The following is a 25,695-nucleotide window of genomic DNA, read 5'->3' on the forward strand; positions in this document are numbered from 1 at the left end:
ACAATAAGATTTGCACGATGATTTCCGGAGTCAGTTGAAGCATTCCAACAGCGGTTTCTTTGGCCATGCGAGAATTTCCAAGGGTTGCACTTCTTTTAACCAAAATGAATTTATGCACGAGCTTAAATTTTTCATTGAGAACGTGTGCTTATGTATTGGCCTCCAGAAAATTCTTATGGGTGGAAAGAGTCGAAAGACTCTGAAGTAATTCCCCGAAAAAAAATTTAATAATAGAAGGAGACAAGGAACTTTCCCCTTTGATGAGGGGAATTGTGAATTTGTCATCATAATAATTAAAAAAACAAAAGTAGGATTATTGCAAACCTCGGTCTTTTGGATGAGGTTAGTCCACGTCAATTTTGATCTTATAAAAAAGCATATAATGTTCTTTGAAGACTATGCGTGTGTATACTGTATATGATCTTGCTTTCCAATTCCAAGAAGAAGAAAGAAGACCATGCAGGTGAATATATATTATTAAATTTAAAGTGCATGTTTCACTCAAAATATACGTGTGTTTAATTATAATATATATATGTTCTCGCTGCCTGCACCTATATGTAAAATCTATGCAAGAGGTAAAGATGTCTATTCCATGTGATGGACACACAACTAATAAAACGTTCGAAATAATTTTGCTTTGCGAGGAAATGCGTGGATTTCTTGTCTTCATAAGCCTATTGTTCGACAATATCACAACTTCCATTAAATCGACAGATAAAAACATTTCGCATGAATCAATACTAATCAGCTGCTCTTAGTGTTCTCCATGCCTACTTTATTTTAAGTACATAACTAATAAGTTTAGGCGATTGGTGTACCTAATATTCACCTGTAAGCACTCAATTAAATACTAAACAACACTGTTTGTTTTGCAAAGAATATAATCTTTGCCAGCCGTGAAAAATGAAATTTATTAACTAAGTTGTTTATTCAATTATTCGTATGATTTGAAGTTCAATATGGTCCATCAGATACCATCCTTTCATTCGGAAAATTTATAGTTCTATTCCAAGACCATTCGTTTATTTTTCCGGGATCGTCATATTAGCACTAACTGACATTTTCAGTGTTAATTTAAAGATCGCAAAATACAAGGATTCTCCTATTTATTACCAGAAATTGGTTTTATATGGGTGTCAATTTCAAGAAATTTAATGAAACGTACGGGGCAGACAATCACCAAATCAGAGAAAATTAAACAATCAGGAGGTCACAGTCAATATAAAGTTTTTTTTTTTTTTTTTGTATTTTGTGTTTGGAGTACGACGCAGAAAGCACAAAACATAATGGACCCTCCAATGGAAATACATCAATCAATCAAAACCGGAACTCACCTACTGATTTTAACCGAAAATAGAAAATAAACACGTTCTCATGTTGTAGTCCTTCTTGGGACAGAATTAGCAACAGCAGTTTGCTGGTCCAAGTCCAATTATGGGCACCAGACTCGTGATATTATACGGTCGTGTGTCGTCATCGAGGTATTCAGGTTCTGCTCGTATGAGATCTCAAGGACAGTTAATAGATCATAAGATTATTATTCTAAATATGCGTCAGAATTAGCAACAACAATTTTCTGGTCCAAGTCCAATTATGGGCACGAGACTCGCAATATTCTATGGTCGTGTGTCGTCATCGAAGTATTCAGGTTGTGCTCTTATGAGATCTCCTGTATAAGGACAGTTAATACATCATAAGATTATTATTCTAAACACGCGTCTGCTCGGTATAGGTGTGGTACAAGATGTAACTTTTTCTTTTTATTTTTATTTTTAATTTGCTTATAAGTTATTTATGAAAATTCTTGATAGATCTTAGAAAAGGTGGAAATAAATAATTGATAACTAATTAACAAGATAAAATAAATAAGAACGTAATCTAACCCCAAAAGGTAATATATAGAAAAATAAAATTGACTTTCTGCGAATGCTTTCCGCCATGGTTGGCGAATTAAACTCAACGGGTTGCGTTCTTCTAGAAGTTATGAATTCGTATAGAGATGCTTATGTGACCCAATCGACCCACGTGCAAGACGGCCCCTCTCTTATTGATGAGAATATATATAGATTAGGAAAGATATATTCATATGCGAAAAGATTCATAATTTTTCGAAGTAGTCTAATGCATTACGTCGAACCGATGTCAATAAATCAAATATTTATACGTACGCGATGGCCATCGTAAAATATAGTTTGAGTTCAACATTTAGACCGAGTCTATAGGTATAGGATAGTCTAATTTTAATTGTCAAAGTTGGCCAGTTGGAAGGTCAGAAAGAAGTGCAGGCAGGGCTAATGGAAGACTTTATTTGGTCCACATGCGATAACATTGTTAATCCATTTAGCTAGTGGATGTATAGAAAAATTGGTATAAAAAGTAGAAACTCTTTTGAAAATTAGGTCCATATCTATATAGAGTTTTTATAATACATACACACACACACAATATATATATATATGTATGTTATTTGTCTCTGTTTGCCAATCATTAATTATACTGTATAAATGTAGTTTAATTGGAGTTCGTCTAGTGGGTAGTGGTTACCCTTCGGATGCAGTTCATAATTAATAGTTTAATTCAAATATATTGTTTAAAGAATTCATTCTAAGCATATTTCGGCACAGAATATATAAATATATATTCCAAAAAGAAGCTAATAAGATACTCTTGGTCGTAAGCGACATGTTGAAAGAAATGTAATGCATGCGTCCATTAATGAAAGGTAAAAGAGGTGATGGGAGATGCAGTCGAATGTGATAATTATTAATCCGGGACAGACGCACTCAAGTATAAACTGAAGATCCTTCCTTTTATGGGATTAATGATTATACCGAGACGCTACGATAGTTCTTACACCGTCAACTGTATCGACTCGCATCGGATCGGAAACATATAGCCGAAAGCTAAAAACGTTTTCCATAGTTGTAGATGAGTGTAACGACGATATATAAACCGCTGCAGTGCATAATTTTGTCGTACATAATTTACGGGAGATGGTCATTGGAAGTGGGGTAGCAATATGTGTCGTGTCGTGTTTAAACGGATATTGTCTAAACGGATTCGTATCAGAAAGTTTTAAACCAGAACACGACATGTTTAATAAACGTGTCAAGATTTTCAAATACGAACACGACACGTTTAATTATGGGTTGACATGAACACGACACGTCTAACTCGTTTAACTAAGCGTGTCTAAATATGTATGTATACTTACCTATATTATATGACATTATTACCTTTAGGTACATATTATACTTACATGATACTACACTATTAACTTTAATTACACATTACTACACGATTGACAAAATAAAAGCACCATAAACGGGTGATTTATATAAACAAATTTAGGTATTTTAGCGTACTTTCTTCTATAAATTGATACAATATGTGAAACAAATATAGTAACAAGATACCACATAATATAAATGGGTGTAACCGTGTCTAAACGAGTTACAAGGGTTGAACCCGTTTAAATACGATATTTATCGTGTCTAAATAGATTTGACCCTTTTAGACACATAACACATTTAGCTTTACTCGCTTAACTCCACGTCGTATCCGTGTCGTGTTATCGTGTCGTGTTAAATACTGTCGGCCCTAACTAGAAGGTGGATTACCAAATCATGGGCCTTCTTGGGTCCATAAAAAGAAAGTTGATGGGCTGAACCAGTCGATTGGGCTTTTGATATTGGGCTTATTCCATTCTGCTATTCGAAATTCATTACTTCTCGATACTCGTGGTGAAGAAAACACAATGTTTAATTTGATCACGGAGGAAAATTCTGAACGATTCCAATGAACTACAGAGTTCAATTCTTGGAGTCGTAAGTCAACTGAAAAATAGCATGTCATCCAATCATAGTACTATGATTGGATTCCAATGATCACGAGCAAGATTCTTTTTTCCTCCTTAATGCTTAAGAAAAATAGAAATGGTAAATTAGAGAGTTATGGATTTTGCTAATATGATTTCGTGTTACCGTTATAAGTTTAGTACTTTCAGTTCAAGTTTTTAATACTTCAGTTTAAATATATAATATTTTTAGTAATCGTGATTAATATTTTTTACTTTTTACTTTTAATTTACGTATTTAGTATTACAATTAATAGTTTAATCCATAACAAATAACAAAAGCACTACAACACTTTAATAAAAATATTAAACATTTAAACTAAAGTACTAAACGTGTCACGATAATATGAATTCATATGAAAATTTCCTTAAAACACTTGGGTTGACCTGTCAACCCGCCATCTTTAACATCTCAGACTTAAGAGTGGAAAAAAAAAAACTTACCATCTCAGAAAATATCCCCAGAAGCTTCTCAGTAACAGAGAAGAACTTGTTCAATCGATTAACAAATTTTGTTATTTATTAAAAAAATTAATAATTTTTGTCCATGTTCCATCCATTTTCTATATGTTTATTGATTATATATTGCAAAAAATTTCAGAGTCAACGTCCATCTGCAGTCTTGACTCTCCATGAATGAATCCAAGAACTCAACTGCTCGTTTAATTCTCTCCAATGGCGTCGTCTTCTTCAACCAAGAAGAACACGATGCGGTTGCAGAGCTCAGCACCTCTCCTCCTCCTCCACCTCCTAATGGCGCGATTCTCCTCTTCTGCAGGTGAACGACATTCTTCTTCTTGTTTTTTTTTGGTAGTTTCTTGGTTTTGCATATGGTGATGTTTCTACCCCTCTAAACGGGCACGTACTCGTTGCCAGATCTCCTGCAGAACCCGGACTTCGAGTCCCTGCCAACGAACCTTCCGCCGGAGAACTCCACCGCCGAGTTCATCCCGCTCAACCAGACCACCACCACCCTCCCAGGCTGGACCTTTGAGGGGACTGTCCTCTACGTGAATGCCGGCAAGACTGTGTCGCTCCAGCGCAACGGTTCTCACGCGGTCCAGCTGGGTCCAGACGGCAGGATCAATCAGACCTTCACTACGGAGGGCTCCTCTGGCAGCGCCTCCATCTACCTGCTCACCATCACAGTCACCTACTCAGCTGTTGGTGGCGGCAGGAATTGCACAGCATCTGCAGCAGCCGTCGTGTCGGCACCAGATAGCAGGACAGAGGTTTATCAGAGAGACGGTTATGATGGGAAGCCGTGGCAGAGTTTTGGAGTATATTTGGGAAACTGGGAGGAAGGGGAGGTAGTGGACTTGGTCATTGAGAGCATGAGCTCAGACCCTGACCCAGACACGATATGCTGGCCGATTGTCGATTCTGTTCTTCTCAAGAGCGCCCGAAGCCTTGCCAGTGACAATGGTAACCGAGCTCGTGTCAGATTAAACTTCAGTACAAAGTTGTGTTTGTAAGTTCATTCCTGAGATAACATCCTGTCGAATCTTACAGGCAACTTGCTGCCGAATCAAGACTTTGAACTCGGACCCGAGTTCCTCACCAACTCAACCGAGGGAATCCTACTTGACCAGGCACAAAGCCCGCTCCAATCCCCACTGACTCAGTGGTCCATCTTAGGGACCATCAAATACATAGACTCCGATCACTTCTTTGTCCCTGCTGGGAATGCCGCCATAGAGATCATTGCAGGCAATTCCACCGGGATTCAGACAGCAGTCCCCTTGTCTCAGGGCTCCTCATACACCCTCAAGTTCACACTCGGAGATGCCAACGATTCATGCGTTGGGGACCTCAGTATCACGGCACAAGCAGGCTCAGTCCTCAAGAACTATACAGTTCAGAGCAATGGAACAGGCTCAGGCCAGAGTTTCTCCATGACCTTCGAGGCAGGTTCTGGTACAACCCCGACCCCAATCAGCTTTCTTAGCCTTACTGCATTGCAGACAAAGGCCGGGGCCTTCTGCGGGCCCGTGATTGATGACGTCGTTTTGCGTGCTTCCATGGGAGTTAGAGTAGCTATGAATTGGAGTTTCCTGTTGTTTTTAGCTTTATTTGCAGCATCAGCTGTATAGAGCTATAGATCCTGCCCAATTAATCATGTGGTGATCGGGAGAAGGAAGTTTTCTTGGTTATGGATCCATTTTGAACAACTATCAACATATATCCTCATTCTAAACTTTTCTAGATCATTCACAGGAATGCCAGAAAATAGCTCGCGGTTCACACAAATCATATGCAAAGAGAACTGCACGTTTATAACCTGGATTTTGGATTGTATGATACAGAAGATCTGTAATTGATCCTATGAACTGCTATGTCACAAAACTTCAGAATAAACACAAAGCTTTCCCTATAAAGACACATGAAACGTGTATACTGGTATATTGCAATGTTATTTCTTTTATGGAATTTCAAAGCAGCAAATGGTTTTTGGAGATGAGAAGAGATTGAAGTCTCCACATAGGACATACCCGAGGGTTGTGCCACAGAATTCTGTGGTAGCTCAGCTTCTTCTCACATCTTTTCTCATTTGGCATGTTGATATATCTGGAAGAGAAGTGTAAAGCAAACTCTTATCAACTATTGCATCCAAAATATATTATAAAGTAAAGAGCAAGTGTAAATGTTAAAGAATCGAGTCGATAACACGGACCTGTTATACTGATGGGCTGAAGCATTCCTATACTGTCTGCACAGAATTTGTCTGCCTCTTACGTGTCAAGAGGTTTTTGTACTCCAGACTTCTGGACCACTCATCAATCTCACGGGCTCGTAGGACAGGCAATGGATGCGAGAGTTGCCTCGTTTGAGCATTTCTGGAGTAACCAAAACTTCATTAGATATGCACCACTAAATTTTAATGTCAAGTTGTCAACTGTGTATTCCTTTGCTTATGGTGTTGTTGCTCACCTTATGTACCAACCAATAGGATTTGCAGATGCTTTGTCATAAGAACGAGCTTGCTCCAAGAACGCGTCGGCATTAAGTTGGTCAGCAAGTGATGGGGATCCACCAGCTAGTTTCATCAGAACAGAAATGACAACCTCTTGTAGAGACAGCAAACGTAGATCACATCATTAAACCATTAAGAAGCAGAGCAGATAAGAATTTGGATATGCTACGCAGACCATCATCATTAGTTACTCGTGGTTCCAATGTACCTTAGGGTCTTGGGCAACAAGAAGAGCAGCACGATCACAAGTCAGTTCTGCTGCTCGAAGCCATCTGAATAGCTGTTCTTCTAAACTCTGAGCAATAAAGCCACCAAATCCTGAAATATGATCATGCATGGGGATATTGATCAGTAAGATCTAGCACCCTGTTAATAAAACCTGCAACTAAGAAATAAACCCACAAAGCCCTGAGATACAGTAATGCATGAGCTGCATCTCATGTGAATTATCAGAATCCATCACCTCCCATCAGAACTCTACTTAGATCGAGGCTAAGATTTAGTTTAATTTGTTTTCGTTGAGAGTCCTGTGTCCTCTAAGAAAAAAAAGGACACAAACTGGCGAGAAAATGGAGTCAAACCAGCGTCTTAGGTGAGTGCACAAGCACCAAAAAACCTACCAGGTACAGCATAGGCTCCAAGGGTAAGAATATTAGCAAATGTGAGCCACACACCATGGTCGCACTTAAGGTGCCCCAGCTCATGTGCCAAAACAGCCTACACGGACATTGCAGAAATTAAAACGATTTCACAGCCAGTAATCTAAAGAAAAAGAAGAAAAATCAGTAACGCGATTTAGTGTTATGTCGGACCTGATTTACAAGATGGCAATTGTAGTTCTGAAACATGGTATAGGAGTACAATAAAATTGTGCCAGTGCAATCATTAAAGGAAATGGAAAATATTCGCACATGGCCACCATTTACTTTACTGCTACAATGAAACCCAGCTGCGGGATACAGTTAGATGTAGGACCTGAATGTATTGGTACCTGCAACTCTTTTCTTGTCAGAAGCTCCACAAGGCTGGTATGAACAACAATAAATGGCTTTTTGCCACTGATGGCTAATGTATATGCATTTGGCAAAGGGCTTTGACGAACATAAAGATCAGGAGGCTCAATGTTTAATATTTGTGCAGCCTCGACCATTAGTTGATGAAGATCAGAAAGCTGAAAAGCATAGTCTAAAATCATTAGATTATACATATGCACAGTTTTCCTAGTAACTTTGCTGTTTTAGGATTAGATAATTCCCATGAAAAAGAAGATTAAGCAAACAAAATGTAATACAAACAAGACAGAACGCGTAAGATAGAACACCGGAACATCAACAGTTTCTTTTTATGATTAGGAGAAATTAAAGCATTTCAAATAGCAGGAGATATTCGAGCAAAAAAAGAGGGAAGAGACAAAACGAGCGTCTCCTATTCATCATATCTTGGGAAAGGATGAGTATGCTCCAGCAAGAGTATGCTAACACTACGTTCTACATTAAATAGTGAGACATACTCTTGCAACAGATCCTTACTCTGAAGCCTTGCATAGTAGTTAATACAGAAAACATAACACTATACATTACATGTGATTTAACCAAGTATGCAATAATTTGGGCTCATCTGATATAGTTGGATACTCACTCACCTGATCTTTTGAAACAAGAAGCGATGTCCCAATATTCTCGAGAAGCATGACTTGCTCCGTTGCACTTCCTGCAGCAGTGTCAGACAAACAGCTCAAAGAAGAGAGCAGAAGACAACTCAGAGAATGCAAGCCAAAAGCTTTACCATATATCTCTGAAGTTGGACAGTTTCTGAGGTTTCAGATAAATGTTGAAACCGTAAAAAGCATGAATTTTAAATTCCTCCCCCGATGTCGCTAAGTGTAAGCACGTAAACAAGGCAACTGGAGAACATCCAAGGTAGGACATAACATGTGGTGGCATGTCCTTTTCGAATTCTTGTAGATGAAGCAGGCAGTCAATCACAAGTAAACAGACTCTAGCACAAATTTTAGCTTTAGTGCACTCTATCATCAAACAGAACTCATCTCCTTAGCGCGACAGCACACGATAACAGTACAAGCTGAAATGATTTATGCTATTCGAGATTTCTCGCAGAATCACATACCTAAGAGAGCCTTCCCGAATTCGTTCAGCCCCGGTATGGCCCTCAGTAACAATGTGTTCTGCAAAGTAGTTCAAATCAGAACAGCAGCATGAGAAGTCCAATCGACTGAGAAGCAAGCCGTCAACGAAAGTTCCAGCTCAAGCATAATATCTTACAAGTTGAGCAAGCCAGAATTCAGTCCACGATGATTCAGAGAGGATCGACAATCAAGAGACATGGAGAGGAATCAGCCTTACCTGCTTGTCGAGCGGGTGCATGAAGTCATCAGCATCGAGATCACGGAACACGACCGCTGCAGCTCTGCACACAAGAGGCCTGACTATCCGGTGACCACTCGCCTGCTTAAGCCTGAGCTGGGAGGAGCCGAACCTCGTGTGGCTCGAGCTGGGACCTCTGACGCTGAGTCCGAGGAGGAGCGAGGGCCTGTGAGGGGAGAGAGCGAGGGGAGGAGACAGAGGGACGGAGGCCATTGAAGGCTGCAGCACGGCGGAGCTCCGGAGCGTGAGGGAGCGTGGCGATAGTTCCCGGTATATAGAGGGACCCATCCATATCAAAGCGTTAACGCTCACACAGATCGACAGATATTTTATTCCCTTTATTTTATTGGCAGTAAATAATTACAATCAATTTATTATAATCTTTAAGTTATATGTTTTGAAGCGTATGGCCGATTGTGTCCACCGGCCGTACCAACGGCAGCAAATTGGCGCCGTTTCGTTTTCTATTGGCTGACTTTGGCGGAATAGGACAAGAAGGTAAATTCACGTAGCTCCGAGGTGACGTGGAAAATTAGGGGAGGAGAAATAGAAATATCACACAAGACACGTTGGTCGTTGTCATTTTTCTTTTCTTTCTTTCTTTCATTTATTCATTCTTCTTTCTTTTTTTTTGCACGGGCTGCCTGAAATTAATCTCTGGACGTCGTTTGATTTGGACCACCAGATGTGTTCGGTTGATTTCGAAGAACTACGTTGCAAATAAATTCTCCTCACTTTGAGCGTAATTTTCCGATAATACCGAACCTTGTGCCGTGGTCTCTTTTTTTTTTCCTTAATAATGTTATAATTATTAATTACAGAAAAATTAAGAAAATCATTTGAAGTTTGACGATTGACCGCTCCGCTCCCAGAGATATCAACTCCATCGGCCAGCTTGCATGCAAAACTTCATAATTTGGTAGTTTAGGGATAAACGAGGGAGCAGGCCCTAAAAATTTAACGTTATAAGAAATTAAATAATATAATGATCTAATTTTTTTTATGAAAATTCTTATATTCGTCCACCTAAATCGAAAGCATTACCATTATATACTCTCATCAAAGAATTTACCTTCTCTCAATCGAAATCTTGGGTCCGTCCCTGATTCGCCATAGTTTTATAACTTTTTGATAATATTACTATACGAGAGTGGCTGCCGTATTTTCAACCATAATATGTTAGGCGTTGTTTTATTAGGTTTCGTTTGTTTTTTTAGTAAAATATCTTATTCAACTCAATTATGTTCTTCGCAAATTTAACAACATTCATTATTATTTTTATCTTTTTCTCTAATTTAATAATAAATTTTCTCACATATTTTTTTAATCATTTTTATAATTAATTTTTTAATAATAAATTCACCATATGTTTTCACATCTATATATACATAATAATATTTTAATAATAAATAATAAATTTAGCATATACTTTTAACATTTATATATACACATATATATTCTCACACATCAATATATTTATCAACACTTGCAATCGTTGTATAAAATCAAGTTGAGTTTGATCATTATCCAACTTGAAAATCAAACGCAAGCTTAGAGATCTTGAAAAGTGTCGTTTCTTACTCGGCATTCGAGTGGTCATACTTTTATATAACGCAGTGAGCCTCACCAGTCGATTATTTTCTCTTTTTCTCTCTTTTACCCCCAACTCCTCTATGTCATTTTCCATTTTACATTCTGGAAAATTAATTTCGATATTTCATCAAAAAGTATGTATGATTTTCTTTCTCAATGTCATTTGAGCTTCATTTAAGAAGACTCATTCCATTAACACGTCAGTTGCTTCATTTAAATACCTCCGATATCTCAAATATGATCATCATATAGACCTATCCTGCGAATCCCGTGGCATGGATGTTTCCTTATGCATATCAAGATAACAATTTGGCATACTAGAAATAGAAATAAAAATTTCGGACTGCGATTAACTTATATCATAAATCATCACGAACACTTCTAATATATGCGATCTATGTCTCTCGTGAATATAAATGTGAAATTGCAAGTTCGCATAGATTTAATAAGGGAAAAAAAAGGCATTCTTTCTTTATTTGGTTTCAATACTTTAGATTGAAGTAGCCATTAATAGAAGGAAGAAATTATTAAAGTGGGATCTTCAATTTTCTTTTTTAGTTACAAAATAAATATCCTTAAAAAAAATTTCATTGAGGGCATGGAGTTAGTTAAAGTAGTAGTGAAGAAGCAAATGTGTTGTGTTTCGGATGCTTGAATTCAATCATTACTCCTAACTTCGAGAGAGCATCTCTAATTAACTTCGCCCCCTCCTTCACAGTCTTCCATGCCACGCTACACATTCCCACCACCAAACACCAACCTTACTCCCCCAACTCCCTATTTCGAATCGGTCAACACGTTATATTATGGTACATCCATCGGCCGAGAAGTTGGAATTTTTCTAGGCTGAATCTTATCCGCTGCTCGAGTGATCGTCTATAAAGCATGTATTTGATACTATTGCACAATCAGCGTAGCGTAAATTAAAAAAAAAAGTAAAAAAATCATTCGTGCTTTTAAGTTTTTGTTTTCAGTCACATGCATATCATACGAAAATGATGGATAAAATATGAACCCTTCGCTGTCCTACATGAAGCATGCCCTCGTGTCAGTAGAGCATGGGAGATCGAGTACTTTAGCCAATTGTGTTTGTGTTGCATTACGTGGTTGAACGGTGCGACTTCGATCATTAACTTATGTTGACGTGCACGCGTGTAGTTGTACGGGCATTTCCAACATGTCGAAATTGTGTAATCAACCGATAAATTTCTTAAGCACGCGTTGCAATTCCCCGATAGTCCAATTTCGGAAATAATTTTTATTAGCACGTTCAGAGGTTTGTTTTGTTAATTATAGTTTGAATTGGTTACGTATTAAAGGCTCGTCCAAGCTAAGTGGTTCCGTAAACCGGCTTTCTGTTTCACTCCCTGGCCCGCCTGGCGGGAACTAGCTCAATTTCAACCCGAGGGAATTTTGTTCAGGTGTTCCGCTCGTAGCTCCAGATAGTAGCTTCACAGCCAATGAAAATCTTCCACGTCATTAAGTGGAGATCTTCCCAGCAGCCGACGGATCTGACGGAAGGACCACGGGGTAAATCCTGGGGCCGCAAGCACCTGGCAAACTGACCTTCTTCTCCGAGGTGCCCCCTATATAACAACGGACCTGATAAAGCTTTTCCGCCATTTTCACGTTCCCGTCCTCTGCGAAATCCTCACAGATCTCTCTCCGTCAGACCGCTAACACAGGCGACGACTCTACTGCTTCCATGGATTCATTGTAAGTTATCCTGCTCTCTCTTCTGCTATGGCGCTCGTCTTTACACTGCTCTGCATTCCTCCAGTTCTGAATGTCGAGCTTCCATTTGCTTCAGCGCGAAGCTTTCAGTAGGTTGAATTCCGCTCCGACGGACTGGTTCGTCTAGATTTAGCAGATATGTGGAGGTTCGAGTTCAATTAGCTTAGGTTATTCTCAGGTTGTAAGCTCGAGAGGTTGATTATCATGGCGTAAGCTTGAGTTAGCAGTATCTGCACGCTCTTGGTCACAGTTTCTGCCGTCGCATTTTCATCTGAAGCTTTATGGTAGCGTATGATTTCTTGTGTTAGGGATTACAATATTTGTTAATGCTCAGTGCTCGAGCTTTGTCTCGAAGGAATCTTATCGATGATTCTGAGCACGGAGTTTGACGTGAGCGCGCTGTCATTGTGTGAATCGGTGGAATGATTCGTTGACTCAGTGAGTTGGCAGCAATTTCAGTCTAATGTGTTTTTCTTCCCAATTTTCGAGCAGTGAGTGCGATGCCATGTCCATGGAGAAAGAAGCCTCCCCGCCGTCAGATCCAAACAGCACCACCACCACCGTCTCGACTTCATCACCACCTGCCTCGATCCTTGCGCCGCACTCACCACCTTCCGTCCACACCGATGACGCGCAAAAGAAGCAGCAATTTAGCACCAATTTCACTGCTCTGTACCGCTCGATTTTCCCGCCCAAATTTTCTTCCCCTAGCGACACCACGACGAGCTCACCGCCTCCGCGCTCCTCCGCCTCATCCTCTGATCTCAACCAATATGCCTCCGGCAAGAGCTCCGCTACCAAGTCAGACGCTGATCATCGACTCGAGCAGGCTCGACTTGTCGTGGATTATGAGAACCTCTGTGATCGCTACAGTATCTGCAGATCTGAGCTCCAGGACCTCACCAACGAGATCAGCGCACTAAGAAGGGAGAATGCATCCCTCCGAGTAACCAACAAAGAACTCGCCAAGCTACTCAGCCTCTCAGTCTCCTCGCAGTCCACAATGCATGACTGCTTCCGCCGTCTCAACCTCGTCGAATCTGGATCTGACTTTAGTGGAGACGAGCAGTCCACCTACAGTCCAACTAGCGTTGTAGAACAGAGCCGCTTCGAGAGGACTGATCCGGAGAGGGTTTGGCTTCCGAAGAGCATTTCAGTCCGGTCCAGTAGCTATCTCAAGGCCAATCAATCTGCTACAAACAGCGGCAGCTCGAGTCGGACGGCGAGTCAGCTGCGAGCAGCTACTGAACTCGAAGGAAAGGTTAGTTCCTCTGTTTGAGCATCTGCTTTAGCAATTTCCCCATTTTCCCAGTCTTGCTTGGATAGATGATACCGACATATAATTGGCCATTACTTAATTATGATGATATAATTTGCGGTTTCGGAGGTTCTGTTTGAGGTTTTTGAGGTGTGTTATTTCTCTTAAAAACGATCACTTAAGCTAGAGAAGTGGATACTGTTTTTGTCAATTTAACTGTGACTTTGGAATGCTTGAATCTCCCTTAAACCCAATTAATCAAGCGGCCCTTGTCAAAAATTCAAATGGATGTTGTCTTGCTTGAAGATGTGGTCATTTACCAGAGCTTCGTCCCCTTGTACCCCAAAAAAGAAGAAAATAAATGAAAGATGCGACATTTAAAAATGCTTCCTGATCAAAGCAAGTGGCACATCTATTGTGTTTGACGCAATGGTTGACAAGCATCAATATATTAGGCCTGAATCCTTCTTAGACATCAGTGGATGTGCTCACTATGTCCAATACATGAACTTCTGATGTTTCCCCTTTGGGTCAACCAACCAGTCCTGTGCGTTTCTCTTTAGTAGAGTTGATTGAGAAACGGGGGAAATCCTGAGAAGTGGTATTCAGCAAAATATCATGGGGAATTTCTGAAAACCGAGGAGCACTACCAGTGATTTGCATACCAAAAGTAGAATCAATAACTATCTTCCAGTCTCGGTGCTATGATTTGCAGTAGGTACCACATGAGCTTGTCTTAGTTCATGACTTAATTAATCAGGAGGCACAGTCCAAGGATCATTTGTTTACTGCTCAGCTCAGCTATTCACACAAGATTGTTTATATCTGGTGATGTTTAAAGATTGACTGATTATTGATATGCCATGAAGGTGCAGCAGCGGATGTATCTGCCTGGAGCAAAGAAGGAGCTGGAGGTGTACAGTCAGGGGATGTTCAAGACAGAGCTGTGCAACAAGTGGCAGGAGACCGGCGCTTGCCCGTATGGAGACCATTGCCAGTTTGCCCACGGCATAGCAGAGCTGAGGCCAGTGATCAGGCACCCACGCTACAAGACAGAGGTCTGCAGGATGGTCCTTGCTGGGGATAACTGCCCTTACGGCCACCGCTGCCACTTCCGCCACTCCCTCACCGAGCAGGAGATGATGCTTGCTGGGGCTTCACCCCGTTGAGCCATGTCCCTCCAGTCTAGTCTGGTCAGGATTCTACATCAAACTCTATATGGCATCATTTCATTTTGTTAATAATTTTCTGGGGGAACGTTGACGTTAAGTCTGCTGCTGTACATAATATAGTGCATATAGCGTACATTGATGCAGGCGAAGTTATCATCAGGTATAAGGAATAATAATCACTCCTGGGCTACACGAATGGGAACTACTAGTGGGTGAATAACGGTATAGATAGTAAAAGAGGAGAGTATAAGTACTTTGCGCAGGTTTTAAGAGTATTAATCCCTTTGATTGGTGGATACTTACTGCGGGAAAGGTCTGGGATATAATAGGTGGGGTGTTGTAGACGACAGCTGAAAACATTTTGGTAGATGATGATGCATGCATGATTCTTTGGCTTTTTGTCTAGTGCTCTCTGTCATGCTGATATGGTTGTGATATACTTACTGTCCATTGCCAAGAAGCTTTTTACTGATCAATACTTTCACTTTTCTTTCACATTGAGTATAAACCAATGAGGGTCGGGTCGGGATAGAGCAAAAACTCTACTTTGCATTAGATCTGATGATGATCGATGAATCCCCGAGATACACATAAGTGATGGTATGAGATATCTATCTAATCTAATCTACAGCAATGCATGGCTTATTACCTCTGACATATACAGTTCTTTCTTTCTGATTCAATTGTCAATTCTGACCATTGAGACTGCATAACTTTCACTTGAAGGTTGTACATAATACAAAGTACCCCGGGAGCATATATAGCCCAAGAACAGAACATAATTAAACTATGCCCAGTCAGGAACAATAGAAACAACAGCATGCACGAACCGGATACGAACTCGAAGTTTCCACATCATGATTGTGAAACACGTTATGATGTCAAATTAGCTGCAAAACACCAAACTGCGTAAACAAACTTTTAAAATCATCATCAAATTTAGGCTCTGCCACTGCTTCAATGAAGATGAGCTCATGATAAGCTCTAAATATCAATAAACCCAAATTCCTCTAAATATCGATAAACCCAAGTTCCTCTAAAGAAAATAGAATCGAGCTCAATCAAATTCAATTATACATCTGTCGATACCCGAGAAGGGAACTCGGTAATGAACAATAGCCATAGATGAAAAAATTGCGACGGAATCCACCAGAAAATTTGGCAAAAGAGCATCGCTGAAATAAATAAGTTGTTTCAACATCTGCTAGTGCTAATCAACAAGGGAATGTTCTCGAATAATAATCAATCAAACTTGCAAACTAAATTAACTTAAAAACGTTCATACGACAGCATATATATATATATATATATATATATATATATATATTAGTCTCTCGAACTAATAGCGAATTCCACTGCCCATTCAGAAATGTGAAAATATATTAAAAAGGGGTACTATTTTCAGATTTAGATTAGTTAATATAGCGTTTGATTATTGATTTGTTGTTAAAAAAAAAACTTTTTGAATTCCGTATTGAAAGAGACATTTTTTTTTTAACGCTGATATCCGGAAGCCTAATTGGGTCTCGACTAATCCAGTCGAGCTGAGTCGGCCCACTAAAAGGTAAAGCTCTCTTAACGTGAATTTTCTGCATTTACAAGAACTCGAATCCGAAACCTTGCTTAAGCGGAACAAGCGTCGAACTGCTTGAACCAATTCACGTTGGTTATTGAAAGAGACTTTGCTAATGAAAAAGCTTTCAACGCCGCCCGATATGCCTTTTTTTTCCCAAATATTTTTTATGAATACGTTTTTTTGATACAGAGGTACGTTTTTTTGGAACTGTCATGAAAATTTTAAATAGACCATAACCGGTCAGCTCCAATAAGCAGTTAGGCTTCTCAGGGATCTTTGAGAACCCCTGATACGCAAGGTTACGGGCAGCCCGACGTGAAATGATTAACACTTCGATTTCGTTAATCTCAAAGGCTCCGTACTGGCCCTCGGGCAAATACCCAAGCATTCGTCTTCCCATACATCGTCTCTGGCCTCAAAGTAGCAGCAGCCAGAAACACTTCCTTGCCCTCCAAAACTCTTTCCATCTTGATGAGAGTGCAGTACCAAGGCCAAACCCCTTGTCCGCTTGCCCGGTCATGATCACCGCAAGGCTTACCATCTTAAAGGAGAGTATATCACGTAATCGAACTCTCGAACAATCTTCCCCATGGATTTGAGCTTCCTCATCTGCCACCTCGCTCATAGAAGGTGTTCATATCCGTAGTAATGAAGGAACGCCTCCAGTCACAACCTAAGCCAAAAGCCTTGGATCATCCATGGCTCGAGGAGGAAAGAAGGTCAACCAGTTACGTGGGTTCTGCAACCTCGATATTTCACTGTCAAGAGAGGCCGAGACTTCTCATGATCTCCCACTGGTACAACTACTGCCCACCTGATTTTGCAGCAGCCTTAGACTTCTGCTTTCCCTTGATCTAATTATCCTGCTGTACCCCCGGTTCACTAGCAGTATTCTCCGGGGTTTCCGGCTCTTGGTTTACTTGCTCCTCCACTGTCAATGTACTGGCGATGGACGCGTCGTGTTTCTAGTAGATGGTAGATGCCTGAGTATGTATATATTCGTGAAAATTTCATACTGGTATTCTTATCCAACCAAATGCATATTAGACATGTTTACACAATTTAAAATAAAATAAAATAAAAATTGAATTCTACTAAGAAGCTGTTGTAAAATTGATCGACCATCCATAACCAGCTTGACCGCCATCAATCAAGAGAACACTACTTCCCACCCACAATACAATCCTTTTCATCAAACTAGAGACAGCTTAATTAATATCTCCCCCGAAAACATAGGATGCTTAAAGCCTTGAACTATCGAATTGAGCATTACCCAATAATAACATCAGGATGGATTATCTTGTACAGCACAAAGTTGTCAAGGATGTATCACTTACCTGCCCATGGGCAGTGATGATCAAATCATTCTCCGCAGTTATTGCATATTTGACAGTGGGAACAACGAGGCCTATCTATAGAGCATTTGAGTATCACAACAGTACTTGATCTTCTTCGCTGTTACCATTACTAACTTCTACTTCCTTAATACGAGGCAATCAAGCAAGCATCTTTATTATTAGCCGGAGTAAGTAAACCATTAAAACCTCAAGTCAAAAAGACAATGCACTTAACAGCAAAAGCTTGGTTTGCAGGAAAAATAGACTTATCATTGCATACGCAACTACATGCACTTTCGACCGAGTGAGTGAAGTTGCAAACAAAACCAAAGCAAGGATGACGGAATGCAGCTTGTCCTGTCAAGGAGCATACAACACGTGTATATTTTTGTGCGTCTGAATAAACGTATATAGCAAGTTTCCAGAAGAAGTGTTGCATCTGCACAAGGTAATATAATTACATTGGATAAAATTAGTTCATGGTTGGAGATCGACTTGGATTGGAGTATAGTAATGTGCTAGCGTGGCACGTACTCTTCAGCCTGCAATCTGGAGTTTCAATCCTGGGAGCTGAGGATCTTGTTCTTCCAAGAATTTCAAGAAGGGTCAACACAGCTCCTGGGGTTTCTTCGAAGTCACTCGTCTGACCTATGCTGCTCTGCTTCAGAGCTTCAAGAGCTCCCTCCAAACATACCCTGCATGATGGGGGCACAAAGGGGTGATAAGCCCAGTCTGTACATCCATAAAACGCCACACTAGCTCATGTTTCATGCCTCCCGAACCGCATGAGAATCTATACTCATCCTTCGCTGCTTGAAGATCATAAAATCCAGTCTTAAGAGCTTTTTTGAACTTGCAATCCCAATAATACTGCTTGGTAATTTTGAATGCAATGTTAATTTCGTTCGCGAACACACGGTTGGCATAGGTAGAAGGCGGGCCAGATCTCAAGGAAGATTCTGGAGCGATCACTTGTTCCATCCAAGAGTTTTCTGGTGAGCTGCATGATTGCAGCATTGGCATTATCGAGCACAAAGTGGACATCATCAACACCATCGCCAGCACCAGCAAGTGAAAATCTGGTGGCATCAGTGGAGAATTCCTCGATAGCCTGACGGAGGGTCATGAAGTTCATTTTGACATCTTCTTGTTATTCAGCTTAACGTTACCATTGCACCAAAAGCCACGAGGCCAGTGGCGCTTTGACACGATTGCTGTATATACAGTAAATCAAATGGTTGTCAATCAGGTCGTTGTCTGAAACTCTCAGATCAAACGGGTACCAATACTCAAACTCCTGCTTCATCTGATTGAGGATACGAAGGAATATCAGAGGATTCCGGGTATGGCCCGCCGCAGAAAACAAAATCCCAGACTTCATCAGTCATCTGCTCAGGCTTTATCAATGAAGTCGACAACCCATACAGGTCCCCACCATGAAGAAGGGGCGGGCTATGGTGTAGTAAGGCATGTACATAGGGGAGTCGGACGAAGCGTCCACGAGGAGCCACTCATCCCAAGGGATGCGAGTTCCAAGGCCAAAAGAACTTGAGCAATACAAAGAATCAAGCCCGTCCAACAAGCAATCAATGCCGTCTCTTGTTTCATCAGAATATAGATTCATGTTCCTAACACATTCCACAGCATCTTATACCAATAATACTCACCAAATTTCGCATAAGTGATATACCGCTGATTTGTCAAAGCGACACGCATTCATCGCCAGACCTTGACATGACTCGTTTCTCTGGTTCACCGTACCTAATTGCTCAGCCTGTCTCAATAAGCATATTCTCGATCAGCGACATTGCTTTTGGGACTTTCACACCATCGTATCCTCCCATGATCAAAGTGCCTTCACAGAAGCCAACCTTAAATGCTGTCTCATCAGGCACACACGCTACAACACAGAGGTCTGTGGGATGGTCCTCGCTGGGGATAACGGCCCTTACAGCCATCGCTGCCACTTCCGCCACTCCCTTACTGAGCAGGAGATGATGCTCACTGGGACCTCACCTCGTTGATCCAACTCTGACCGATGACTCCCATCACCCTCTGATCTGGAGGTGGATTCTACATCAAATTCATACGGCATCATTTCGTTTTGTTCATAATCTCTAAGGAACTTGATATTAATTCTGCGGTACATATCAATAGTACATATGCCGTACATTTTGACTGGGGCGAAGTTGTCATCAGGTACAAGAAGGAATAATCGTCCACGAATGGGAACTAGCAGATTAATAATGGCACCATATAGATAGTGAGAAGAGAGTATAAGTACTTTTTGCAAGTTTAGGACGATAAATATATGGGGGAGGTGAGGTGGACTACAAAAAGTTAAGGTTGCTGCAATCTGATCCACTCCACAAGTCTCTCTTCTTCTTTGGTAATTCACCTGCCGTGGATGGAATGTTTCAAAGACCAATTATTCTCATGATTGAAGTTTAAGAAAGGTTTGAATTTTGCGTGTTTTTTGGGTGAAGATTCTGTTTGTCTGATGATGAGGACTTTTGTCAATGGGCCCTCAACACCAGATACCGATGCTGATGCCATGCTGGTAGACGGCCAAGAAAAGGACCTTGCTTTGCAAGAATTGGTGTCGACAATGGTGAGGAAGAAGATAATCGGTATCTTTTTATGTCATGTGAACTCTGTTTTCTTTGCTCTTGTTCACCTTGAATTATCTTGCTGTTAAGCATGGTCATCTTCTTACTTGCTATTTAGTTCATCAACATGAAAAGTTAATAGTTGTCATATGAGGGATTCATGGCAAATCGAAAATCTAATGGAAACTCCATCTGTTCCGGAAGTCCAATCCTAGTCTAGGAAAGATGAATCTGTTCAGGCATAACAATGTAGTTTACCGGTAGCAACTGTTAGATCGCTTCCACTCTGCTGAAGTATATTAACATGCTTTAACGAACTGTAAACTACCTTCCAGTTGTACCGATGCGGCGCTCCTCTTTAATCATTCAGATACTATCACTAGGAGGAAATAGCGGGATATGGATTATTGGTTGTATGCTAAGCTGCTTGATGCACTTCCATATTTTCAGTCTTCAGTAGTTTCAGTATATTCTCTATGATGTATCAATACTGCAGTCGCTTTGGCCTTACCGAACTTAAATAGTTCTGATATAATCGACAAAATAGTTCTGATATAATCGACATTTTATCGATCGACACTGTATCCAAAGTTCCTGATGTATTTCAAAAGAAAACAGTGAAGGTGGCCCTTTATCAAAGAAGCTTGATCGTTTTGTCTAACGGTGATCACTAAAACGAATAATAATTGAATAAAAGTACACATTTACGAGCTATGATCGCATTAGCCTCGTTGTTCTTGATCCCAAATGACTTCCCTTTTCGTGCAGGGATATTCACTCATTAGCCTTGTTCTTGATCCCAAATGACTTCCTTCTTCGTGCAGGATAATCAAGTGGAAATGTGGACCAAATCATGAATGGACGTATAGTCGAAGAAACCTACTAAAACAACAGAATTCCAACTTTTATTCACCAAAATATAACATTAAGCATTGCCTAATCCGGAACAGTAGTAACAAGAACAGCACCAGCTACAAACTTGGAAATTTCCACTTCAGCTCTTCAATGAAATGGCACGGGAGGAGGGAAGGAAAAACAAACAGAAAACAGGGAGCTTTGGAGGACTTCGAACACGATACGTCTCTCGCATATCTCCATTCTATAGAGCTATACAAATGACAGATACATAGAAAGGATATATAGTACAACAGTTGTAGATAAGTTCTCACACAGAGTGATGCACTTATTCAGGCGACTCACACGTTTCAAGCTAGTTTCCTTCGAAACCTACAAAGATCTCTCTTTTCCCAAGCTCGTGCCACCTCTGTAAATTCGATCAAACCAAAACCATATTCATTAAGCACGAGGCCTAACGCTCAACCCGACTTGTATGAGCTTATGCTGCGGAACCAGCTTGTTCACAAAGGTCCAGAAGCTCCAGGGTCTGCAAAAAAGTCACCAAGCAATTGACAAAAAGTGTGAACCTGGGCATGCATTAATTCACTACGAGGGGATTGCACAGTGTTCAAGTAAAATAGTTGAACAGTAATGTACTTATTATACCTCAGGAACTGAGAGCTCAAGGCGAAACTTTGGGCCATCGTAATGGTGCAAGACAGGCCTAAAAGCATCTTCTTCCAATGCCTTGCATAGTTTCCGAATGCAAATTCTTACCTGGGTCAATCAAAATAGGAAGAGCCAATGGTGAATCTAAAAAAGATAAAACGGTAATGCAGTGTCTGTTAAATGTAAGGCCACTTAATGCGAGTAATATTGGCTGAAATCAGATTAGAGTATCTGCAGCAACCATTGACAAGCATTGTTTTACCTGAGCAGGGAATCTTGATTCGCCTTTACACTTTTTATCCTCCCATGCAGTTGGATCAATGTTAGAACCACCAAAACTAGCTGCCTAAACAAGTTCAATGAGAAAACAATAGAAGTAAGTCACACTGAAACAAAAATTCCAAAATATGGAAATGCTCATGTCACATTTATGAGTGACACCTTAACAGTTGTTTCCTATCAAACTCAACGGAGAAAAGGAAATCCAGGATATGGTCAATATTTCATCAAAAATATTATCTGAAAATATCCACAGGATGCTCTGAAAAGCTAATTTAGACAGAGAGTCGGAAACAAACCTCAAAAATACCATGCAACTGATGAGTGGTGTAATTGTAAAGAAACAGGGGTAAGCCTGGTGTTATGGCCCGGACTGAATCTCGGTACCTTGGAGGCAAACCTGTAGAAAAATAAATATCACCAAACATAAGCTCAGATTAAAGCAAACTGAGATTAAAAGCACAACGTAGATTTTCATACAAGAATTGTCATCAAAGGATCCTGCAGATCCTAGATATGGCTATATGCCATACAGGAAAATTCCTTCGGCTGCATACCGATCTTGCCATAGCGAACAAGAACATTAATCATGGATTTTGGTGCACTCATGACATCCATGAATTATATATGTGTATATATTTTATACACACACACACACACAAGTTAAGTCTGAATTACCAAAGAGCTGGCGTTTCAAGTCTTCCTGCATAGTATCATTGTTGCACACAAATATGTATCCTCCAAGCACTTCATTTCTTGGAAGAGTCTCTGTGGCAGGCAGAGTCTTGAACCTTTTCTCAGCTGCATTGTTGCTATCATTGCTGTTACTGTTGTTATTGTTGTTGGTGTTTTGCGGCTCCTTGCTTCTGATATTAATATTAGCTCCGTGCTTGTTAGCAATCATCCCGGTGATGTTATTCTGAATTGGATTTATCTTCTGGTACATGGGATTGACATTGGCAGAACTATTTCCAAAGGACATTTTACTTGCACTATCCGCAAATTTCGAGTCCAAGCTCAACATGTTAAATTTGAGACTCTCATACTTGTTGTCCTCCTGGAAGCCAAACTTTTCCATCCTTACTTCGGATGGACCCTTTGAAAGATCAAGGTTATTCATGCGTTCGCCCTTCATTCTCGTCTGCTCAGCCAATTTAGAAGCAACCATAAACCACTCATGATCCTCAGAGACCTTTCCTTGTCCTCGAAGGTCATCGCCCAATTGCCAAAAGCTCGCCATTGTGCAATACCTAACAGCACAGCACGTATGAGTATATTAGAGGAGAAACAGTACAAAGATTAGGGATTCGAAAACAGAGTAATGAGCTTAGTTACTTAAGCACAAAACGAGCTTATATTTAGCACAAAACGGCTATGCCCCACATCAAAGACCCACGCTAAATTGAAGATAAACCCCTGCAGCAGATCCAGAAGGAAGGCGGACCAATATTCCCATACAGAATCTCAAAAGTAAGTGCTGAAGAAAGATTACATTCCATAAACTCAATATAAGAATTCGGGAATTCACACTAAAAATGAGAAAGACAAAATCTATTTTTAACCGGATTGCATGTCATTTCCCATTTGGAACTACAGATCATCCTCGATACCTAATCGCATGCAACCCACTAGATGAGACCGACCCACCACTGCCAGTTCTCCTCAGTCACCTCAAACTTGCGACTTGCGAGGCAGACAAGTCAACACAGAGCAGACCTCAAAGTCAACCGCAAGCTGCAGCAAACCTAGCAGGAAGGAAGCTTCTCCCTTCCCCCACTGACCTCGTAATTCAACCGCATTCCTCGGACCCACGAACCCAAAGTACTAAACCAGCAATAAGAAAAAGGGCATAAAGCTAGCAACTTCACCCAAATCTCAGCAAAACCGAAAATCGAAATGCAGAGCAAGAACTCTATAGGACAAAGAAGAAAAAAAGGAACGAACTTGCGAGTTGAATTAAGCTTGAAACTCAATTGACCGATCCGGGGGGAGTGGGAATTCGATCAAATGCCAGGACTCGGGCTTGACCCAGTGAGATTTGTGCTGATGCAGTAAAACCCTAGATTTCGGGGATCAGATTCACAGTACGCGAAGGGGAGGAGAAGAGAGAGAGAGAGTGTACCTTTCAGCTGATTGGGCAGTGAGTGGTGGAAGAGCCGAAAGACACGACGTGGGAGAGAGAGAGAGAGAGAGAGAGAGAGAGAGAGGAATGATAGTTGATGGGATTTATGTTTTCAGTGTCCCAAAATTGCCATCGCATGTTGGCAGATATTACCTATCTTGCCACTGCATTTTGAATTTTCACCACCGTTTTATTTGAATTAGCCATTATGTCCATGCGTTACGCGAAGATATTATCAATTAAAAAATAATATAATAAATTTATTTAATAAAGGAGTACAATTCTATAAGCTAATTCTATTTTACAATTTTTTTGAACCGCTTATTCAATATCTCTATTCAAGTAATTCATTAGACATGAATTTTTTCTTCAGTTTTTTTCGGTATATATTATCACAAATTTCTTTTAAGATTCTAAAATCTAACCCTTAATTAGAATTTGTGAGTGAGGCAAACTAAAGACGAAAACATGTATTTAATCAAAATTATTATAGTCAATTGTTTCTTTTAATCGAATTAAATTCATTTTTTTAGTATCGAGAATTTGATGAGGGAAACAAAAATGGACACTGTACCATGATTTGAGGATCTTTATAACTTTATCAGGAGATGAGAGTTCTCAAATATAACTCTATAGATATTACTCTTCAACTTTAATTTTATATATATATATATATATATATATATTGATTAGGTTGGTTAGCTTGCGGATCTTAGGGTGGCCGATTAGTTTGGTAGATTGATGGACTTGGAAATTGCATGGAATTAATTGTTTAGCCTACGGTCACTTGAAGTCGAGTCTTTAAATTTGTTTAATTTAATGAAAATCTAATTATACAAATGTTTTTTTTTTGGCCCATGAGAGACAAAGAACAAACTGAATATTTTTTTCATTCTTGCAGATGAAGTAACCTCTTCCTAAATGGGTAAGTGAAAGGTCGTTTAACGATGAACTGAGGGATTCTCTTATTTCGCATGAAGCCGAGGGTTTTTAAATGAATCTCTCACAATCTCACTCTTTCGCTTTTATATATTGGAAATCTATTCTTTTTTGTCCTTTGTTGGGGTTTGCAATATTTATCCAATTCATTTCATTTTCGACGTTGTTAATGCAAATCAAGTGTAAAGAGAAACATAATTCTATCAAATAGCTAATCGATGCTTGAACGCGTATTAGTCCAGACAATATATTAAAAATATCTAATATTTTCATGATAAAATATACGATTGTATTCGTCAAGAAAAAAAAAATAGTTGTGTATATATTTGTAACTTCCTCTTCTAGGACGCTTA

The 25,695-nt window shown here is 40.0% G+C and overlaps 4 protein-coding genes and 1 pseudogene across 7 annotated transcripts; 2 read left to right on the plus strand and 3 right to left on the minus strand.

Annotated features, from left to right (window-relative positions):
- The first annotated feature begins 4,422 nt into the window (after positions 1-4,422).
- On the plus strand, positions 4,423-6,401 carry LOC116196748. Its single transcript, XM_031526622.1, has 3 exons — positions 4,423-4,637; positions 4,736-5,284; positions 5,372-6,401. Exons 1-3 carry the CDS (start codon positions 4,535-4,537, stop codon positions 5,950-5,952), a joined length of 1,233 nt encoding a protein of 410 aa, XP_031382482.1. The 5' UTR covers positions 4,423-4,534; the 3' UTR covers positions 5,953-6,401.
- LOC116196749 (protease HtpX homolog) lies at positions 6,113-9,555 on the minus strand. 2 transcript variants are annotated; one of them, XM_031526623.1, is made up of 9 exons: positions 9,197-9,551; positions 8,961-9,018; positions 8,476-8,543; positions 7,825-8,004; positions 7,454-7,550; positions 7,042-7,151; positions 6,791-6,924; positions 6,534-6,696; positions 6,113-6,427 (listed from the first exon to the last, which is right to left on the minus strand). In XM_031526623.1, exons 1-8 carry the CDS (start codon positions 9,503-9,505, stop codon positions 6,561-6,563), a joined length of 1,092 nt encoding a protein of 363 aa, XP_031382483.1. In that variant the 5' UTR covers positions 9,506-9,551; the 3' UTR covers positions 6,113-6,427; positions 6,534-6,560. The 2 variants fall into 2 exon arrangements, 1 of the variants encoding a protein (XP_031382483.1); XR_004154881.1 differs by lacking the exon at positions 6,113-6,427 and having other exon boundaries at positions 6,791-6,926; positions 9,197-9,555.
- Positions 9,556-12,382: 2,827 nt separating this feature from the next.
- Positions 12,383-15,469, plus strand: LOC116194489 (zinc finger CCCH domain-containing protein 14-like). Of its 2 annotated transcripts, none has more exons than XM_031523296.1 (3): positions 12,383-12,526; positions 13,037-13,805; positions 14,672-15,469. In XM_031523296.1, the coding sequence occupies exons 1-3, from the start codon at positions 12,516-12,518 to the stop codon at positions 14,969-14,971; spliced, it is 1,080 nt and encodes a 359-aa protein (XP_031379156.1). In that variant the 5' UTR covers positions 12,383-12,515; the 3' UTR covers positions 14,972-15,469. The 2 variants fall into 2 exon arrangements, with proteins under 2 accessions (XP_031379156.1, XP_031379157.1); XM_031523297.1 differs by having other exon boundaries at positions 14,678-15,469.
- A 2,666-nt stretch (positions 15,470-18,135) lies between these two features.
- LOC116195035 lies at positions 18,136-20,172 on the minus strand (annotated as a pseudogene).
- A 1,207-nt stretch (positions 20,173-21,379) lies between these two features.
- LOC116197125 (B2 protein) lies at positions 21,380-24,548 on the minus strand. 2 transcript variants are annotated; one of them, XM_031527155.1, is made up of 6 exons: positions 24,404-24,548; positions 22,960-23,531; positions 22,581-22,681; positions 22,265-22,348; positions 22,000-22,110; positions 21,380-21,880 (listed from the first exon to the last, which is right to left on the minus strand). In XM_031527155.1, the coding sequence occupies exons 2-6, from the start codon at positions 23,519-23,521 to the stop codon at positions 21,833-21,835; spliced, it is 906 nt and encodes a 301-aa protein (XP_031383015.1). In that variant the 5' UTR covers positions 23,522-23,531; positions 24,404-24,548; the 3' UTR covers positions 21,380-21,832. The 2 variants fall into 2 exon arrangements, with proteins under 2 accessions (XP_031383015.1, XP_031383014.1); XM_031527154.1 differs by lacking the exon at positions 24,404-24,548 and adding an exon at positions 24,226-24,397.
- Between the last annotated feature and the right edge of the window lie 1,147 nt (positions 24,549-25,695).

This window comes from Punica granatum, chromosome 2, assembly GCF_007655135.1.
Source record: "Punica granatum isolate Tunisia-2019 chromosome 2, ASM765513v2, whole genome shotgun sequence".
Taxonomy (NCBI): Eukaryota; Viridiplantae; Streptophyta; class Magnoliopsida; order Myrtales; family Lythraceae; genus Punica; species Punica granatum.

What these genes read in the sequence shown, in the direction of transcription:
- LOC116196748 (XM_031526622.1), top strand. Translation starts at nt 4,535, where the DNA reads ATGGCGTCGTCTTCTTCAACCAAGAAGAACACGATGCGGTTGCAGAGC. An exon ending in GCGATTCTCCTCTTCTGCAG is followed by an intron (nt 4,638 to 4,735) that starts GTGAACGACATT and finishes ACTCGTTGCCAG; the next exon opens with ATCTCCTGCAGAACCCGGAC. An exon ending in AAGCCTTGCCAGTGACAATG is followed by an intron (nt 5,285 to 5,371) that starts GTAACCGAGCTC and finishes CGAATCTTACAG; the next exon opens with GCAACTTGCTGCCGAATCAA.
- LOC116196749 (XM_031526623.1), bottom strand. Translation starts at nt 9,505, where the DNA reads ATGGGTCCCTCTATATACCGGGAACTATCGCCACGCTCCCTCACGCTC. An exon ending in ATTCGGGAAGGCTCTCTTAG is followed by an intron (nt 8,544 to 8,960) that starts GTATGTGATTCT and finishes ACACTGCTGCAG; the next exon opens with GAAGTGCAACGGAGCAAGTC. An exon ending in TGACAAGAAAAGAGTTGCAG is followed by an intron (nt 7,551 to 7,824) that starts GTACCAATACAT and finishes ATGTCCGTGTAG; the next exon opens with GCTGTTTTGGCACATGAGCT.
- LOC116194489 (XM_031523296.1), top strand. An exon ending in CTACTGAACTCGAAGGAAAG is followed by an intron (nt 13,806 to 14,671) that starts GTTAGTTCCTCT and finishes TATGCCATGAAG; the next exon opens with GTGCAGCAGCGGATGTATCT.
- LOC116197125 (XM_031527155.1), bottom strand. Translation starts at nt 23,521, where the DNA reads ATGGCGAGCTTTTGGCAATTGGGCGATGACCTTCGAGGACAAGGAAAG. An exon ending in AGTTGCATGGTATTTTTGAG is followed by an intron (nt 22,349 to 22,580) that starts GTTTGTTTCCGA and finishes GAACTTGTTTAG; the next exon opens with GCAGCTAGTTTTGGTGGTTC. An exon ending in AATCAAGATTCCCTGCTCAG is followed by an intron (nt 22,111 to 22,264) that starts GTAAAACAATGC and finishes TGATTGACCCAG; the next exon opens with GTAAGAATTTGCATTCGGAA.